We start from the raw sequence: 20,483 nt of genomic DNA on the forward strand, positions 1-20,483 counted from the left end.
TGCCAACATTAATTTGAAAACACATAAAGAAAGATCAAAGGACCGATGTATGAAACCAAGATGTAAACATTTAAACATAAAAATAATTTATGTTTCTTTGCTGTAACATACAGTATAACAGTTTCATAGTAATTTGACTGTTTTCAGAATATAAAAGAGACCATGGCCATATCACAGCAGTAACATAGCTAGTTATGCTCATATGTCTTCTGTTATTGAACCTCTTTTTATGTGGAATTCTTGAAGTGATTTCACAAGAAAATGTGAGAGGATCACTAATGCAGCTTAAAGCAAGTCATCAAACAGTGGTTAATGTCTGACCTCGGGGAAATGATGAGACATCTTTAAAGTCTGTACAGTTTATTATATTTATTATATATATGGATTGCCTTAAAAAATTACAAGCCTTCTGAAAAATGTTTTAATAGGATGTTGGTAAATCACTCAAAACAGATGTGCAACATCCCCATATTTTATGTAATTATAATGAAACTCCTTAGTCCATACCTGCCCTTAATGTTGGATCTGCTCTAAGCAAATGCTAAGTAAGGTTATCAAAAGAAAGTGATCCTCAGAGAACAGAAATCCATATTAAAAGACGTCACTGAAATTTCAATCAGAGGTAGATTTCATTCCTTCTAAGTAGACTGCCCAGCTGCCAGAGGGGCATTTTTGGGTTATGGGTCACATCGAGTTCAACTTGTGGCTAATAGAGGTTTAATAAGCTGCCCTCATCATAGCGCATGAGATACAGATGGTGAATGTGTAATGGATTCTGCCGATATGGACGGACAGATTAAATAGCAAAGTACTTCACAAACTGATTATTGTCTGTGGGCTGAGTTATTCATGAGCACCATCTGCTGGAGGAGGGTTAATAATGATTTTCTGTCTTGGACTCTTCATTTCATGAGAGCTCGAGACTTCAGTGGGTCATGATTTAATTTAGAGGGATAAACACGGAGACAAAAAAACAACAGTTTAATGTATTGTTTATTTGAAAAAGCCTTCAACAGATGCTTTTCCCAACACTTACAGTAATGCTGTTCTTGGTTATGCACTACACATAACGATTCCTTTTGAAGCATGTCATTAATGACGATTTTTGTGAAAATGACCTGTGTATACAGTGAACACATGTATGACATCGTTTTATGCGTTAAATTCATAGGATTTTTAAAAATAAATAAATGACAGTGCAAAAAAAGGCTCCGACAGCTCTTCACGCCCTAAACCATTAACATGAAGGAAGTAAATCTTCAAACACAGATGGTCGAGGCACTATATTGCTTCATTTCTCTGAAAGCTTCTGACCATGACAACTGATTAGCAACAATCTCATGACTCATCCGTCTCTCCTCCCTCTCTGTGAGCTGTGGCTTCAGTGTATTGATCCGTCCAGTTCACCGGAAGCCTCATCAACTTCCTTATCTAATGGCCAATTCTAAACTGAACCGAGGTAACTTAATATTGACATAAAATCTTTCAATGATTTGTTGAAAGTGACTTATCACAGCTTATCACTTCAGAAGTAATTGATTTAGTCAGGGATTGTACTGAGGGAAGAGAGTGAGGACAAGGATGGCATGTTTTAATATACTTGGTGTTTTTTTTTTCTTTCTTTTTTTTCACAAAAGAGGTTCTTTGTTTATTCAATAATAGAGCACAATAAAGGCATTATTAAGTGCTACAGTGATTACAAATGGCCAACTAGAGCAGTGGCAGATTAAACAGAGTATGTCAGTGTATTTCCGGGTGTGTGGGGGATTTTATGGATGTGTTTCCAAAAAGACAAGAGTGGGAGTACTACATCTAGCCAGCAGAGTCAGTCTCCAAAGCAGGGATGTGAGTGTACAGCAGTGGGATCATTTTTTCTGGATCTTTTACCAGACTGAATTTTCAATAAGCAATGGGTAATTCAAGCCCCCCCCCCCCAAATAAAATGAAAATAAATTTAATTGGTTTTATGCGCCCACATTTCATGATATCTGTGCTGAAACTGACAAAAACGTTGATGACCGCTCTACAAGTGGTGAAGCTAAATCCTAACATCAGCTTGCTAACAGGTTCACAATGACTATTTACCAAAAAGTGATGGTTTTGTTGATATATTTTCAACATGTACAACTTCTTAGCTTCTTAGTCTTCTTAGTTGTTATCATAGATGGCCATGATTTGCCTATTGCCCCTGAAATCAAAGGCTTTGAACATTTTGGTTTTATCGGGGGGAGGAGCATGATAACTGAAATTAACTTACCTAAGCATTAAGTTAGACATGGTTTACAGCTAGCCTTGCTCTGACCAACCCTTAAAAAAAATCTACCAAAGACCACCGCTTAAGCTCACTACAATGTTCTATATATTATATATAAGTATATTATGTATACTTATAACAACAAGAGGAATTTGTAGTTTCATGTGGATTTGCTGTTACTCTGCAAGTTTTAAAAATTTGAATTTCTCTGAAAGGTGTTATATCAATAATGTTTGATTGATAAATTGTATAACTTTTATTTTATTTGCTTGGACAGAGAAAGGCTAGGATTTACCTTTTTTTTTTTTTAAATGTAATTTTACTAAGTTTAGTTAATCAATTTCATATCTCAAAATATGGGAACATAAAACCAAACTATCTCAATGCTACATACCAAGAAAGGTTTCGTATTTTAGTTGAACTCACTATTTTGCTTGTAATTCAAGAATGATTCACCACGTTAAAGCACTAAATAGTGGATGGTGTCTGTTTGGAACCACATTAAAAGCTGGTCAGTAGTGTGACATGTTGTTGTCAGATGTACAGTATGAACAGCGTCAGTCTGATCTCTCTTGGCCCTGCCTGGATTCTACTTGGCTAAATGGCCAGCAGTAGTCCTGACTACTCCTGGGGTGCTGGGGCTTTCATTGCCATGCTGGCACCAACCATGGCTGGATAACTCCGGTTCCTCCTCATTCCATCAGGCCCAAAAGGGGAGCCGGATCTACGAAGCCCGCCCAAGGGCCCCAGGATGGGGCTGGGACTCACTGCTCTCCCTCCTGGACCTCCAGCTACACCCAACCGCTTCACCTTGTCCAGCAAGTTGAGGTTGTGGATGGTCACGCTTACGTCCGTCTGGCTTTCACAGTCCCTTCCTCTCTGCCTGCCCCTCATCCTGCCTGTCACTTCCTTGAGAATCGAACGGGCGGGTTTGGAGGCCAGGAAGTTGTCATAGGATGGGCTCTTGAAGTCAAATCCTGCCTGGGTTGGTGCGGCTGAAGCTCCCTCTCCTGTAGGGGAGTTGGGAGGTGTAGAGGGGCGCAGAGGGTCAGGGTTTGGTGGTCTGTTGGGGGCAATGGAGGTGCTAAGTAAGACCCCTCCATTGCCTTGGCCATACTCCAGACTCAGGCTCTGGTGATACATTGCTGCTGAAATCCCTCTCTCCTGGAGGAGGCGCACTAACCCCAGGGAAGTGCTGGTGGTGCGTGTTGCATCTCTGCAAAAAACAAGGGGAAACATTCCAATTCCCATCATAGTAATAACAACATGGTAACAAAATACATTCTTATGTCTACCCTTGCCTTTGGTAGCAAACTCCAGAAAGAAGTGAAACCTACTTGAAGCAAGTCAGCTTTGAATGGTTCTTTAGAAAAACTACAACAAAATCAGTATGCTGTAGAGTTATACGCTTTATGAGAGTCTTCTCAAAGAAGGAGGAACCATACCTGAGGTTGGTTGAGGATTCAGAGGGCCTGAGACTGAGCCTGCGGGGTGTGCAGGGTGTAGCAGCTGGAGTGACCAACAGAGTGCTGGTCATCACACAGGAGGACGACGATGCAACTGGGTTAAGACTGAAAAGTAGATAGACAACAAGAAAAAAAAAAGAGAGATTTCAATAATGGAAAAGATGATTCTACTTTCTGATTTCAGAAACTTGGGTTTTACTTGCATGATATCTGTTGTAAATTTGGGTGATTTGTCTTTAATCCATAAGTACCTGCTTACAATGTTTTAAATCTAGTAGAAACTGGACTGAATATTGCTGCTTGGACATAATCACACTTTAATCACTGCTGTTTGGATCGTATGTCCACTGGGATTAAGTCCAATACACAGTAAATTGACATGAAGCAGGCTGTAGGATTCCAAAAGCAACAGATATGTAACATATTTACCTGAAAAAAAAGTTTAAACTGGATCTATGGTTTTTTTCTTGTTCTTTTTAGTAGGAAAAGCACTGTATGGTTTACATTGCACATAACCTTCATTACTTGACAGACTTTCTTGATCCTCATATAGTTATTTGACCATTGTTTGTCCCCCATTCCGCAGGGACTTGGGAAAGACTGGTGAGGAAAGTCTGAGTGTCTTTGTCCATAATGCTTTCCCAAAATGTTCTTTTTCTTATAAATCATTAATTTACTGCAACATGTGAACCACAGAACCGGGGAGCTTACTGTTTCTGAACTGGATCTATGTTTAAATATAAATTATATTGAGAAACACCTAGCTACTTATGCTGCTAACCTTGGTGTGACCCGCGTCAGCTCGTCAGTTGGATGGAGGATCCGACAGGTTGTGAAGGTGTAGGTAGAGCTGGTGTGGGCCATGGATTTTCCTGGGTAGTATGCAGCTGCAAGCGGCACACACACACACACACAGGCAGTTATAAACAAAGTATAGTACTCAGCAGGCGCTCCAATAAAGGTTCAATAGTAAGTACAGTATGCAAGTATGTAAGGTTATGTCCTTACCAACGACGTCAGTGTTGCTGAGATGTGGTGATGGTGATGGAGAGGGTGGAGAAGGTGGAGCGAGGCTGGGCAGAGGCTGCCCGAGGTTAGGGTCACTGGTGCTGGATGTGGGTACCACGGCTGGTGAGGCTGTCGCAGAGGAGGTGGGTAGATTCTGGAAGTATTGCTCCCCTGGTTCATCCTCCTCTAAGCCCCCCCATGGATAAACCTTTAAACAACCCAACACAGCGGGACGAGTTCAGTTCTCTCCAGATGCATGCATGTGGATTTACAGTGTTTTTAGAATAAAGCTACTGTTACCTGTGGTCACATTAACAAAAGGGACTGAGAAGGATACACACCATAGAAAACAAGGTTTTAGTACTCATCATTTCCTTTTAAGTGGAAAAAAGCAAACCGATAAAGTTATTTCGGTGAGTCTACATTGTGTTCATTGGTCCGTTTCCAACGCATCAATTCAGAGCAGAAAAAGCAGTAAAGTTAAAGAGCGATGGATGGTTAGTTTGACATAATTTTGCTAAAGCTAAACCATCTTTTTGTACTTATCTGCAACCAGTAGTCATCAAAAGAAGATAGACCAGACTACGCTATGTTATGAAGTACTAAAAGCAATGCCTGCAGTAATAAAAATTGTAAACTAGGAAACACAAAATGGAATCGCATGAATATAAAGAAGTTCTAAATAGGGTCCCAAACCCCCACACTGTGTGGCATCAGTAGCCTTGTGGTCAGCCCTTTGTACAGAGACTGTGGTCCTCTAGGTGGGCGACCCGGGTTTGGGTCTGACCTGTGGCTCCTTTCCTGCATGTCCTTTCCCCACTCTCTCTCATAAAACATCCACAAATAAAGCCTAAAAACACTGAAACATACTGTGAGAAATATTTGATTTGTGCAGACTTGTGGTCTACAAGTAGTCTTTGCTGATCTTGTCCTGTACATGTGTAAGAAGTGTTTTCTGATAACACATTTCTTCGTGTTTCTTTTAACAGTCAAATATATCACTCAATGTGAATCTTCAATGTGAAAGGCTTTTTTAGCAGCATGCATTAAATCACCTCACCTGACACCTATCCCCCTGCAGGGTTTCAGGCATTTAAAAGAACTATGAAGAAAAACATGCTCGTGTTACTCTTCGAGGTCATACTGGGGCATTGGTATTCATTTTAGTCATGTTTCATAAACAACATAAAAACCTCTCACACTCACACACCTGTTCCAACTCTAGTTCGAGGGGTCTGTAGCCCTTCGGCACAACTCCGGGCCGGGCATCCAGAATGACACCGAGGTGAGGCTGCGCTAACTGCTGCCAGTGATGCAGAGTGGCAGAGCCTGTTGAAGAGAAAAGAGTAAAACTGCAATGTATTCAAACACTCATATAAATGAAAGGATTACTGATGTCTCAATCCTTGATATGTAACTGCTTCTTTTATCATCAGCAAACATGAAAAAATGTCAATATGAAGGTACTCTGAAAAAGATAGATGCTGTAGCTGTACTGGGTAAAATATGTTTTGACTTATCATCTATAATAAATGTGTCATTGTATCTTTCATGGTATTGATGCAGGGACAAATTGGCAGCTATTAGATCTGATGTCACATATTATAGTGACATGACATGTTAAATTCACCAAGAGTATATGATGATCTGCAGATTTTGTGACAAAGCCAGGGCAAGAAAACATAGAAAGTGTGTAACTATCAATAAAAAACAAGTCCAACTAAGAAGAATGCCTATAAAAGAGCAAGTGAAGGAAAACATAAGAGAGGAAGCCTCAGTGATCAGAATGACAAACCATAGACTGCATATACAGTCTGTGTATACAGACTGATATACGAGGACGGTTAAAGATGATGAAAAGCAGAAAGTAAAGATACAAATGAAATGGAGGAGCGAAGAGAATGAGAACAGATTTTTATTAGTAACTACATTTAATTGAAACAGAGAAAGTGAGACAGAATAAACAAAGAAATGATCACAAACAATGGAAATAATGAATTAAAATAAAAAATAAATGTAAAGCAGGATTAAAGATATACTACTAATGAGAAGGTGAAGACAGCATTCAAACAAATGTATGTAAACATAAAAAATGGCAAAAACAAGTTGTTGCCAGCAGAGGGCAGTACAGGCCAGCATAAAACGTTTTAATCGACACTGAAACACATGGGGAATAATAAAGTTTTGATGTCACTCTCTCTGAGGGTTACACTTCTGGCCAATCCCCAGTTAGTGATGTCACAGCGGGTCCTCTTCAGTGTAATCACACTCACTTGATTGCTAACTAGACAGCAAACATGTACATCCTTGTTCTACGTCAATTATAATGAATCTGAATGCATCGTTCCTCCTCTTTTTAATCACATGTATTTCTCCAACTATAACCATTCCCTGGGCTGTGTGTCTTTGTAATAACTGTGCGGGGATGCAAAACTGCCCGACTTGTGATGGTGCATCAAAGACCATAAAGAGTTAAAAAGCATTAGTGACAGAGGCCTGTCTCTCCTCTCCATTGCTGCTTTCATCTTCCTACTGCCAGCTCTGTCTCTGGCCCACCTTCTTCCTCTCTCCCTTTCTATCCCTGCACCTGTCTTCCTCCCCCATCCCCAGCCTTGCTCTCTGTCCCCCTCGACAGTCCGCCCAAGCCGAAACTCCAGCCTCCTCTCGCCCTCGGCCCCTAAGCCGCGCTTGTTCCCTTTCTTTGTCACCACCCCTCTGTGTCTGTCACCTTCCCACTTCCTCCCCTGCTTGCAGGTCTTCCCACTCTCCCTTTCTTCCTCACCTTCAAGTGGTTTGACGATCTGGAGTTTGTCAGGGAGGTAGGGCCCACGTGAGGCCCAAACATGGATGTTCCCTAGGGACATGATGCTTTCTGAGGGCGTCATGACACTCTCATGGCCCATGGCATCATGTAGACCTCCATGTCCTCCCCGTCTACGATCCCTCTCCTCTTCAAAGAAGCGCCTCTCGCTCAAGTTGTTCTGGCGACGCAGAGACAGGCGGCGCAGGGCCAGCCGCAGGTCCTCAGGTCCAGTGACCTTCTTGTCTCGGCTCTCTGTGCTTTAGAAATCAAGGAAAGGTTTCTTTTAGTTGATAATCAGTTTGTTTGAGTTAATGTTGTTGTTAACTTACATTGGTTATATTTGACAAATCCACAAGATTCAGCTCAAGCGAAGCAGCCAAACCCAAAAATGTACTTTTCACCCTTTGATTCATGCAGATGCCTGAATAAATTAACTAAGTTTATTCATGTATTGAAGTTATTTTGTCCTCACTTGTCCTGGTTGGATGCCGTCTCCATCAGCATGCTCTGCGTTCTGTTGTCAAGGGCAACACTGTCCCCGCTGATGTCACATCCATAGATGTTGGAATGAGGGGTGGAGAGGCCGCTGGACAGGGGGGACGTACGAGTAGACAGAGACTGATTGGAGCCAGGGATGTTGGAGTTGGTTGGAGTCAGAGAGCGTTGACGGACTGTTTGGTTGACGGTCTTTACGGTCTCAAAAACTCGCTTCCTATGGCTTCTGCACACAACCAGGCACAAGAGTATCAGACTATACTGTATGAAGTTAGTGTGGTATTACTGGTATTGTTTGCTAATAGTTCAATCTCTAGTTGAGTTATTTAGTTTCCAGATTAAACATTGATTAACAAAGCTAAAGAAGTGTCATTATTACTAGCAACACTTTCTGGCTCAGCTCGGTAGTCTGCCCAACTTTCCACATGCAGATTAAACATGCTATCCTTTAGCTATCTCTGTAAAAGAAAATAGATTAGCATAATCAAGACTGCTAGCAATCAATTATATTTTCCTTTCGCTTTGGTTTATTCTATTTGATAATTTTTTTAGCTAAGCACTCTTACATCAGCCAGTGAAGCGATTTTTGTTTTATGAAACAGTTGTTTTGCAACTAGCTAACTCACTTCCTGCAGGCCATTAGAAAGAATGCAGGTTTAAGGCACTAAGGCTTATTTTGTAAATCAGTTCTGTATGTGATGACCTCTCACAAAGGTCAATGATCTGTATTCATTTTTACAGTAATGCCAATCTTTCAATTTTCGCTGGGGAGCAAAGCTGACTGTACATGTCACGGCATTCTAATTAAAAGTTTTTTGAGATACATCTTTGGAAAGGTCTGGACCTGCTAAATACAGTGTGGAATAAATACATCGTTTAGCATAAATCACATCCACTAGTTTGATTGTTAGTTCATACATACTTCTGCTCCTCGCACTCGGGGTCATCCAGACTCAACTCCTTCCTCATTGTTCCCTCAATCTCAGCTGCCAGAGAATCCTGCAACACAAAAACACTTCTAAAGGAATGGATCAAGTACACACACACACACACACACACACACACACACACACACACACACACACACACACACACACACACACACACACACACACACACACACACACACACACACACACACACACACACACACACACACACAAGTACGCACATGCACCCACGGATAACACAAAAACACACATACACTCCCTCACCATTGGGTAAAGCCCCAGAGGATGGAAGCGTCGAGGCGTTCCTGCAGGGTAGTTTCTGTTCCTCAGGTTCTTCAGCTCCTCCTGGGCTTCATGCAGCATCTCTATGCATTCAATATACTTCTCCTCCAGCTCTTGGAGCTGTTCAATGTGAAATCCAAAATCAATTTATAGAATAATTACAATTAAACAGCTTGGTTTCTGCTTGGCAAAAAAAAAAAAAAAAAAAGCAATCCTGAAGAAGTTACCTCTTCTGTAAGCTGCCTTTGGGCATCTTTAGCTGCCAGCAGGTGTTGAGAAAGCTCCTCGTTTTCTACTGCAAACTAGAAGAAGAACACAAGTTTTTCACAACATTACATGAGCATAAGAAAAATCCCTTTTATGTTCAAATGGGTTCATGTGAACTCACAGATTTGGCTTTCTTTTGCAGATCTACTATCTGGGACAGGAGGTGGGTGATCTCTTCCTGCTGACGGGATGCATCCTCAGTTTTTCGAGCTAGTTCCTCGGCTATGGTAGAGATTTGAAGACTAGACAACCCTGATGAGGACAGAGAGGAGAGGAAGAGGTTTTGTTAATCTAAGAAAGGGATATTTACAGTATGAAAACAAAGTGTAAACCATGAAGACAATGTGAAACAGGTGCAGAAGAAACAAGAAGAGATTCATTTTAAACATGCACATAAACAGGTAAACAATATCACACACATTGAAAGAAAATGGAAAAAGAGAAAGGACTCACTGAGTTCTTTCACACAGTCGTTGACAAGCTGCTGCTCCTTCTCCTCATATATTTCAGTCTCTGACTTCAGGTGGTGAGCCTAGATGTACACATCCATGATTAAAAACAACAGCCCAACAAATCAATGCTCTTCCATTTCACTTGTGTGTTTGGTGTTTTCAAACGAGGCGATACCTCTGAGCGGAGCGACAGGTTCTCCTCTTCCAGATCTTTGAGTTTTCTGTGAAGAGTGTCACTGAAAAAGGCTCCTGCAGCACTTTCATTTTTACTTTTCTTGCCCCTAAAGACAAAAAAAAATAAAGCAAGCATTAAACTCATTGCTAGACTATAAACTTATACTAGTTTATCACATCGATATATAACTGGTATGTTACTGTAATTGTTTGATTGTATGCTTGGTTTTGGCATTCCAGACAAAATATACATTCGAAAGGATATATACTCTAGATAAAGAGAAATATTTATGAACAAAAAACAGCATACTAACATTGGGGAGCTGCTGGACTCATCCTCACTCTCAGCTGCGTTGGTGTAAAACTGCAGAAGTTCATCCTTCAAGTTCAGCTCATGGTGCAGCTGGGCCACCTTGAAGACCAGCGATAATGGTCAATGCTATCGTTACTCTTTATAAATGTTTATTTATAAATGTATGCATGTACGAGGTGCGGATGTGCTGCAAAATAACAGTTCAATGTTTTATTACATTGTAAAATCTGGTAGACCTTCAGGCCCATTTGGGGGATTACTTTCTCCATAGTGGCTAAACTTGACAAAATAATTAAGTAGATATTTGGATCAATGATCCCGAGCTCTAATTTTTAAACCTTATCTCTTTATCAGAATATGATGAATGGACTTGAGCTTGTATAGTGCATTTCTAGTCTTCTGACTACTCAAAGTGCTTTTACACCGCATGTCACACCCACCCATTCACACTCATGCACACACATACACACACATACACATAGCAGTGGTTGCTATGTAAAGAGTCCATCAGAAGTAACCAATCCCATTTATTCATTCATACGCCGTCGACGAAGCAGCGGGAGCAATTCGGGGTTAAGTGTCTTGCCCAAGGACACAACGGACAAGTTGCTGCAGGAGCTGGGGATCGAACCCTCGACCAACTGAGCCACAGACGCCCCACAGTCCATTTACCATAGTTAATTTTCCCAACTATAACTGAAAAAAAACCAAACTGTTGATATTATGGATGAAGCTGCACACTCTGTCCACACATGGAGACTGTGAGACAGTGAGATAGTGGAAGTGTGTGTATGTGTGTGCGTGTGTGGGTGCTCCAACCTCCTCTGTGATTTGTCCCACTCGTTCCTCCAGATAGTCGTTCTGCTCAGTCAGAATTCTGTTCTTCTTAAGAAGAGACTGGCCGATTCTTGCAGCCAACTCCAAATCTCTCTCTTTCTGTTGGTTGGATATGCAGGAAAAGAAGAAGCGTGAAGAGATTAATGGTGAAGGTTAAAGTCTGGGGTTAAGCGTTTAAACAAAATAATATTGGTGCCCATTGTTGGTGGAGGATAAGCAACTGTTGATACATTTAGATGCAGATTCTATTCCCTCCTTTTTGTATTTTGCTGCTTAATTGATCATTTTCTTTTTTTAGCAAAAATTCTAAAAATATACAGACATTTCGCATTTTCTTCATTCCCACATCCTCTCTGATTTACCCACATTTCACATTAACCCCTCCCTACTCTTAACTACACCTGTTGAGCAGAGGAAAATGGACAAACTCACCTCCTCCAACAGACGTGTGACTGCATCGATGTCATTGTAGGTCTTAGTCATCTGGCCCACTCTGTCCGCACATAGCACTGTTGAAATTAAATAAAAGAACACAAACTGAGTAAGAAAAGGAAAGAAGAACGTGTTAGAGCGACATCAGTTTGTGTGAAAAAAAGAGAAACGGTGTGGAAGCAGCAGGATTCTTCTGCTGCAAATGACCCATCATCTCATCTTCACTTCTGATGAGACACACAATCATCGACTGTCATAAACGTCTGATGGCACGCACACACAGCAACATTACGTAACACAGAGATTAATAAGTCATCCTCCCAGAGGTGATAGATGGGTCATTTAAAGGTTGTAACACTTCCATTCTCATTGATTAAATGTTAGTGTATGATAGAGCTGTAATTGTTTTCCATGGCCCACCGAATGTGGTTCAGATACCCCGAGGCTCTCATTGACTTCAGAGCTTTAATCGATACCATCATGCACAAAGTTATTGAATACATTGTGCAAACCTTTGTAATCCTGTTAGCAGAACAACGTGCGCAATACAATGTAACTGCTGTTTCACTGAAGCGCCTTTGCAAAGAAATAACATTAAAAACAACAGCGTTTAATCTCAGATCCACTCATAGTAACTGTGTGTGTGGATATGTGTGTGTGTGCTCTAGTGGCTGATATGTCAAAATAGAGTTGATTCAAAGTCAGCAAGGTTCCCTCTTAATGAGGACAAAGCCCAAGAAATGTTCCAAGTGTGTGCATTTGGAGGAACTAGTTAAAAGATGACAACACTTTTATTTGTTGCCGTCATTTACAAGGACATCCTAAGCAGTGAAAGTTTGCATGCGCTTTAGTCTATTGTGCAAATAAATGTGAGAAAACAAATCACATTAAATATGATTTTCTCTCATTATATCAAAGGCTTTTTCTTTACCTTTCTTGTGATACTGCTCACACTCATCCATCTGTAATGTCTCCGTCAAGCTCTTGCTGTCCATCTCATCCCCAAGCTCCACAATAACCGACTAAGAGAAACTCTGAGCCATTCACTTTCCCTCCCTCCCTCCCTCCCACTGCTCAGCTACTGTATAACAGCCCAGGAGACTGAATTTACCCTCCGCCCACATCGGAGCCCCTGTGAGTGAGTGTGAGGGAGGAGAGAGAGAGCGATAGAGTGTGTTTTGGTTTGGCGAAACAGAAGTTGGTGTTGTACAGTAAAAAAAGAGGAAGCAGGGTTAAAGAAGGAGCCAATCAGAGATGTTGAGCTTCTGTGTGGACTCTCACATCTCTCCTTTCGTCACATCCTCTCGCTACATCTCTCTTAGGCTCGATGCAATGCTGATAAACATCTACCTGCCTCCAGCAACTGTTGCCATGGCGTCCTACTCACAGAGACAAACACAAACTTTATTGATCAGGCTACAAAGTGAGGCTGTGACACGCTCCTACAAACAGGTTGCGCCTTTTTTACTATTGACTTTTGTTTGGCTGAATAATGGAACACAGTAGATTGGGAACCAATTATGAAACTTCTTTGAACTACACTTCCTCTCAACCTCACAGATTCCTCAGTGTAATGCGCAAATGTAACAGTGAAGGGACTGATTGGCTGTGACAAATGGGAAAAAAAATCAGACAAACAAAGCCTTATTGAACTCTGAGCTGAAAGTCATTAGTGCTCATAATAACTCGGTAAACATTAATAACAATGAAGACATAGAAAAAAAACAATACGCCCAGAAACCCTGCTGTCTTTAAAATAGATAGAGATTTTATGATTACATTTTACTGACTCTGATTTACACCACAGTTAACACTGATGTTATTTTAAATGTCACCATGATCAATTTTCTTTTTTTATTTTGGGGGGGGGGGGAGATACCGCGTCAGCATTTTAGGCAATATAGCAATATCAGAGGTAGGAACAATACAGAGAAAATAAAGATGAAACCTTCAAATGTACTACAGGAGACTACCGGTATATAGACATATAAATATCATTAACTCTATGAACCTATCCAGAGACGGCAATACATCCCTGTAGACACTGTTCATTTAAACCACACAAAGGTCAGGCACATAAATCTTTACACCTGAAAAGTTCATATTATTCAGTGCACACAAACAGTAACTCTAAAGCAGTTTCATTTTGAAAGAGGGCTCCACCCTGTGGCGGGAGGCTACAACTGCTGTTCTGTAAAGGCATTGAAATGATGAACTGCACTGAGTGACATCACTTGATTTGTGAAAAGTCGAACTGATACTGACCAAGATATATTGTTTGACTGTACAACTCGAAAACAGGACTTCTTCATTATCTATTTTGTGGCACATACAATGTCAAAAACAAAAGCTAAACAACTCGCTTCTGTTGGAGAGAAGCTTCAGCCTCGGACAGGTGTGAATTTTAATACCCTTTAATTCTGTGATAACCGTCTTATATAAGAAGTCTCTGCAGACCGTGCTGTCCTCTTTCCCTGTCCCCTCTGTATTCACACAGCCTCTGAGTGAATGCATTAATGGTGAAATGGCCGGATGAAGCTAAAATGACCTTCATTATAAGAGAACATATTGAGTTTCCAGGACCGACTAGCACAATAACAATACACCATCATAATCTGTTAGACACCCTCACTCTTTGCTCTGATCTCGGAGGTCAAATCAAGTTTTGTTTTGCATTTAACCTGCTCTTACTTTAAATTCTTTGCAGGTTGAAATCTACAAAGTTCCTTTTTCTAAACAGATTAATGTTACTTGTAAGTGTCTTCATTTTAGTGTCATAACTTCTCATCGTTTATGATGCATCACAGATTCTTTAAAGTACATGAAAATGCATTACAATTTACTAAGCAACAATAATGATCAGTATGATGACAATAATCGCTCCCACGAGTCATTTCCTCCAACAGTATGGATAAGTAGAGGCAGTCATAGTATATCACTTACCCCTATAGTCAACAACCAACCTTCAGACGACTGAACTCATTATCTATTTCAGTCACTTCTAAAAGGTCTTATGACTGTTGATATAGTGCGACAGTAAGCATTATGTGTTTAAGAGTAGAACAAATTCAAACATTCATTCACAGAAAGTCAATAGATAAAGGCATCATGTAGCTCACCAGCATGATCTATGTAACTGCTATTGAATGCACTCTGTTGGAGACTTACAGAAGTATTTGAGGGTCTCTTCGATCTGCTCGGTGGTCAGATCGAACCTTGTGTCCGGAGCAACGAGGGGCGTGTGCAGCCAGTCATCGTTGTCGTAGCCGTAAACGGTGTCAGCCCGCAACCGATACACCGGCAACTGCTCCTCTAGAAGACTGATGATCTCAAACTCCGGCAGGTCAGTACTGTTGCACACATCTGAACAAAGCAGACAGGACAGGGAGGTGAATATACTGCTGCCTTGCAGTCACATGGTGCCTGATATTATGTTCAGTATCACACGGGCTGATTAAGGAAAAATCTAATCAAAGCCAGAGCTGCCAATCAACTGATTTGTTTCATCCGGTAATGTTACAGAAAAATCTGAATTAACTGATACAAAACACAAAGTTACCATTTAGAAAAATGTATATTAAAATATTATCAATTAACTAAGGGGCATATACTTTATTTGTTAACTACTTTTTTAACTGTCATTACTGAATTTCATCTCATTAATTTTTATTAAAGTCTTTAACTAATCATGTAAAAAAAACCTTATTTTGCATTAGAAGAGTAATAATGTGGCCCTGTTCTTAAGCATAAGCTGAGCTACTTTTCCATCTCTAGAGTTCTTTCACAGTTTTTGTTTTTTGTGTAATTTAACAGGTTCAAGTACCTAGATTTGTCTTTCATAGGGGCAGAATTAAAACACCCATTTCTAAATGATTTGGTGTAAAAAAAAAAAAAAAAGAACAATATGTCACTCATGTAAGGAAATCTTTATCACAACATGGATTTAGAACTTGTCACTGTGAATGGACATATGCATATATTTATCATTTAAATTTGAATTATCAATCCATGCACACATTTAATGTAAATACTGAAAAACTCTACCTCAGGTAAATTAACCCATCTGTCATATGATTACATTTTTTTTATTATCATGTTTACTTCAGCATCTTTTGCACTACTCACCACTGCACTGTTGTCTTGTACATATTAGCCTTTACTTTTATTTGTGTTACTTGTGTTTATTGTTTATATTTAATGTTGTACCTTTGTACATAGAGAGCACAGTTCACCAAAGTAAAACTCCTTGTGTGTGTAAGCATTCATGGCCAATAAAGCTGATTCTGATTCTTCTTCTGATTTAGGTACCAGAAAGGTAGACGCGTGTATTTTGTGACTAAAAAGGTCACATCAGTGATTTTTCTTCATCTATTTAGGAAATAGGTCCTGGTATGACGTTACCCTGGAGCTTTAAGAAATATATATTTTTTATCTTTACAAAAACAGGTGAGAAACTTTACTTCAGGAAATAGATAATCCAAAAGAATAAAGAACCTCCCTGCTGCATATGTCACTTGCTAGGACAAAAGCAAGAGGAAGTTATATATTAATGTTGTCATGTGCAGATATTGTAGCTATATTTAGAGATTTTCATGAGTAGAGTTCAATCGAAGACACCATCCTTTAATGCGGTGACAGATGTTTTCTGGGTTTTGTGGAACCCTTACTTCAGCCCTTAACCCTGACTATGTTTTTTGACGGCCAAAAGGTTGACCCTGATATCTACCTGTGATGGTCTCGGCGTCCCTGCAGTCGGGTGCCGGTTGTGTGTCAAGCTGAGGCTCCCCTTCGCTCACATACTGCTCCTCTTTGGTGTGGTGCTGGTCGGGGTCCGGGTCCGGGTCCGGGTCCAGGTCTGGGGCGGGGGGAAGGGAGGGGGCCGGGGAGGCCAGCTTGGCTCACCTCTCACTGGAGAGGAGAAACGGTGGCCATGGGCCTTTGGAGCTGGAGCTCTACTGGGTTTGCAGGTTCACCTGTCAGATAAAAGACAGAAGATACAGCGACCTGGAGAGGAGGAGAGAGGAAGAGACTTTCACTTTAAACAAATCAGTGTGCTTCCACTTTCCCTACAGAGTCTTTAACTTCAAGTGCTGCTGAGTCTGCACTCTGCTGCCTGCCAGCACGCTGAATAAATCTCAGCAGAGCTTATGCAGACTCACTTTTCCACTGCTGGGAAATTTATTAAGAAGGACGACGGGGGTTAAGAGCAGCTCTTAATATTCACGTGATAAAATTAAAGTGTTCCTCTTAACTTATCCATGTACTGCAAGGGAATTATTTATTATTTTCTTGCTCTTAAACATGAAATTTCTGATGAAACAACAACACAATCAGTGGCTCATGCTGCTAGGGGTCAAATTGTTCAAGCCTCTTCTAGAATGTAGCTAACAATGATGGGCAACAAAGGGGAACAAACTGTTAAAACGACAAAGCAACACTTCAACCATCATCTCCTGACAACACATTCACCTAGAGAGCCTTTCGACACAGCAGAAACGGCTGAAGAAGCCTAGAAATATCAGATTTTGACTTAATAGAAGTGATCCTGAAACGTGACCTTGCAGCTTTGTCTTTATTCTGCAGGGCTCATTGTGTCTGCCAAAGGAGTAGAAAAAAAAAAAAACCCTTAGTCAGTGAACATATCACAAACCTGGATCATGAATTTCAACTAGGTGCCGGATCAAACAGCTAGGAGAGCGCCTTGTAGCAGGATATAAATAGAAACAAAGAACAAGTGTGTGTGTGCATACGTGCTTTTGTCTTCTGTAGATTACACCTGGTGATGGATGAGTACACCTGACTGTCTCTGTAGCTGAAAGACACATGCATGACCAAACAAGCATACACAACGATGAACAGGCACCTCACCTTTTGTCGGTTCTCTGCGTGGCAGCGCTACAACCAACAATAGGACGTCTTTTCTATTGCAGCAGCTTGATATTAACTGTCCGATGGGCTTTATTTTAGGAACAAATGTATTAAGCCTGCCCTTAAAATTTCAAAGGGAAGTCACAGAATAAAATACTCTGCAGATCAAAGAAGATTTCCCATGCAAACTGTCAACATGTTTGCAGATTTGGGATTAAAGGTCACGCATCCTAACTCTTCCAAAGCAGTTTCCCAAAATAAGTCATTCATATGCTGTATGTCAACAAACTCCTCCTCAGGACTCTATAGGGTCATAATAATATGAAGCAAAATGGTCTACCTCCATTCAGATATGCAGTCAAACAGATCCAAAGGATGAAGAACAACTCTCTTTTTAATGATTTTGCAATAATAGCTGAATTGTTGCTCAGCAGCCCCGATGATGAGAGAGAAACTTGAAATCAGGGTTGTTGGTGTTTTAAATTATTTATGGAAAAGGGGGTCAAGCAGTTCAGTTGCATGGCTTAGAGAGCCAAACAGCTAACTGACTGTCCTACATTCAAAAATATTAGTATTGTCTTTCAGTGAAAGCTATTAGCTGCTGCTGCTGGCAGTATCCCTGGTAAATAGGCCAGAGTTCATTCATGCATGTGGCATAAACAATGTTATTTGAATGCTGTCTGAGGGCGTGGCTTCATCAGCATCAGTAGGTCGCGTCACGGATGCGGATCTGGCTTTTTTTTTTTTTTTTTTTTTTTATAAACCGTGTCCTGACAGTCAGACAATAAGTGCCAGAACATGATCAGCTGACTTTATGTTGTATGACATCGCCATTAAAAATCATTCATTCGTGAAATCAGGGAAAGTATAACAGGCACTGAGCCTTACTCACACCCAGCAGAGACGGATTCAACGTGTTCCCTCTGACAAATCCACCAAAAGGACTGTGGTGCAGTTCCGTTATTCTGCAGGGAGAAAATGTCCAGATATTGATGAATGTCCCTCGGATGAGCAGGTCAGAAACTGACTCTGACAGACACTGAGTGTGTGCAGGCCGGCGGGATCGCTGAATTGTTTTTGGTTTTTTTGGTCTAAACAGCGTTGACAGTCAGGTGATGATCAAGGTGACCTCAGGCGGGTTTCCAAAGTCGCTTTTGACCCCGTCCTCTCCTCCTTCCCTTTAGCCATCTCCCTCTGTCCTCTGTCTCTTACTTTCTCCGGAGCCTCCCTAACAGCTGTGAAGTTAGTCAGGAGGACAAAACAAGACTTCTGGTCATCGCCTTCAAAATAAAATGCACAAGGCCGTCAATAGAGTTTAACCAAACCGGAATTAATATAGACTACAGCTATAGCCAATAAACAATCTGTTATTACAAAATGTCCTAATTTTAGCTTAAGATTGATGACTTAAATTGGGATAATAAAATAAATTGCAATGATTAAAGGATTTTTGCAGTATCATATTAGGCCACATTATAAAGTTAAAACACCAATGTCTATAGACTAGCCTATAGGCTATTACATGGTAAGGATTTATATTTATCAGAATGAGATAAGCTACTAAGCAACCTTCCAGATATCTTGGTGTTTTTTTTCTGCTATTACAATATTTATTTTTTTAACTAGCAATTCTGCATTTTTATTTTGAATCAACGCCTTTCTACCCACCACATCCTGCTGAAATTTCTTACAATTTACATTTTTTTCTCCAGACTGCCTTTCAGACATCCAAACCAGGACCCAACCCGTTCTGGACGAAGTATCAGTGACGTAACGAGCACCAAAAAGAGGAAGGGAGACCGCAGCAAACCAAGTCGTCCCAATGAGCTATAATTAATGGGAAATATTCTAAAAATAAATAACATTTTAAATAAAAAAATATATTCAAACTTTTTGAACATTTAGCCTACTCCATTCTTTATCTTTATAACAGACCTTCTTTCTTGTCTGGGAAATATGCTTTTTTTTTTTTTTAAATCACACAAATTAAGTTTAATTGAACACTGACTAAATAGAAATCAGATTTATAGGCATATTCATCAATGTCTCCTACTTGACCCTCTTAACAGAAGAGAGAGGTCATTGTTTATTGGAGAGAAAGACATGGCTGTGTCAACCATTCCTCCACCCCCATGATAAGCTACTCTAGACCTGATTTCTTTTATTTTTAAGTTAAATTATGGATAATAATCTGAGACTGTGCCAATGATTTTAGATAATTATTTAAATTGATCTAAAGACAATTTTTAGATCATTCTTGTATCAGTCCTTGGTCTCAATGTTATACATAATTTATGCATTAGGGAAGTATAATCATATGCCTATTAGGCGGTCCTTTTAGTAATGCAGTGTTGAAAGTGTTTTTTTTTACTGCATTGCCAGTAGGCCTATTTAACATTCATACATACTGTACCACTTATGGCATATACAGCAGATATAGCCTCAGTGGCGATTCCAGAGTCTGTTGGGGCCCTAGGCCACAATTTCCAGGGGCCCCCCCACAACAGTGACTCTGACTCGTGGTGCGCACTCGACTCAGTTACGGCCAGCTGAGCATGCACACAGACAGTTGTGATTAGAGTCTCTTGGTTGCCCTAAATCAGAATTAATTGGGGGGCCTCCAACCAGCGTTCATCACCCTCATGTCTGCCAGTGTCCTGATGCTTACTCCATTTCCTCTTATTTCCTGTTTCTTTTTCCTCTCCTATACACGGACAATTCCTCTTCATTTCTCTTTGTTGACTTTCATTGACAAACATTGGTTTTCTTAGCATGGCAACAATAGTGAGTTCTGTCAGCTGGGACCCCCTTAGGTTACTGTCATTGCAAAGTTTGAACATTTTAGGCCACTGCTTTTGTTTTAGTTTGTGAGTCCAGTTGCC

General features: G+C 40.5%; 1 protein-coding gene across 2 annotated transcripts; it reads right to left on the reverse strand.

Moving 5' to 3' along the window:
• Positions 1 to 975: 975 nt before the first annotated feature.
• On the reverse strand, positions 976 to 16,625 carry LOC109990918 (trafficking kinesin-binding protein 1-like). 2 transcript variants are annotated; one of them, XM_020643189.3, is made up of 18 exons: positions 16,460 to 16,625; positions 14,902 to 15,096; positions 11,734 to 11,810; positions 11,284 to 11,400; positions 10,466 to 10,563; positions 10,153 to 10,258; positions 9,979 to 10,057; positions 9,647 to 9,777; positions 9,486 to 9,560; positions 9,241 to 9,378; positions 8,949 to 9,025; positions 8,004 to 8,252; positions 7,511 to 7,788; positions 5,939 to 6,057; positions 4,729 to 4,936; positions 4,502 to 4,607; positions 3,700 to 3,825; positions 976 to 3,470 (listed from the first exon to the last, which is right to left on the reverse strand). In XM_020643189.3, exons 3-18 carry the CDS (start codon positions 11,782 to 11,784, stop codon positions 2,876 to 2,878), a joined length of 2,553 nt encoding a protein of 850 aa, XP_020498845.2. In that variant the 5' UTR covers positions 11,785 to 11,810; positions 14,902 to 15,096; positions 16,460 to 16,625; the 3' UTR covers positions 976 to 2,875. The 2 variants fall into 2 exon arrangements, with proteins under 2 accessions (XP_020498845.2, XP_065804037.1); XM_065947965.1 differs by lacking the exons at positions 14,902 to 15,096; positions 16,460 to 16,625 and adding an exon at positions 12,665 to 12,774.
• Between the last annotated feature and the right edge of the window lie 3,858 nt (positions 16,626 to 20,483).

Source organism: Labrus bergylta, chromosome 19 (assembly GCF_963930695.1).
Source record: "Labrus bergylta chromosome 19, fLabBer1.1, whole genome shotgun sequence".
Lineage (NCBI taxonomy): Eukaryota > Metazoa > Chordata > Actinopteri > Labriformes > Labridae > Labrus > Labrus bergylta.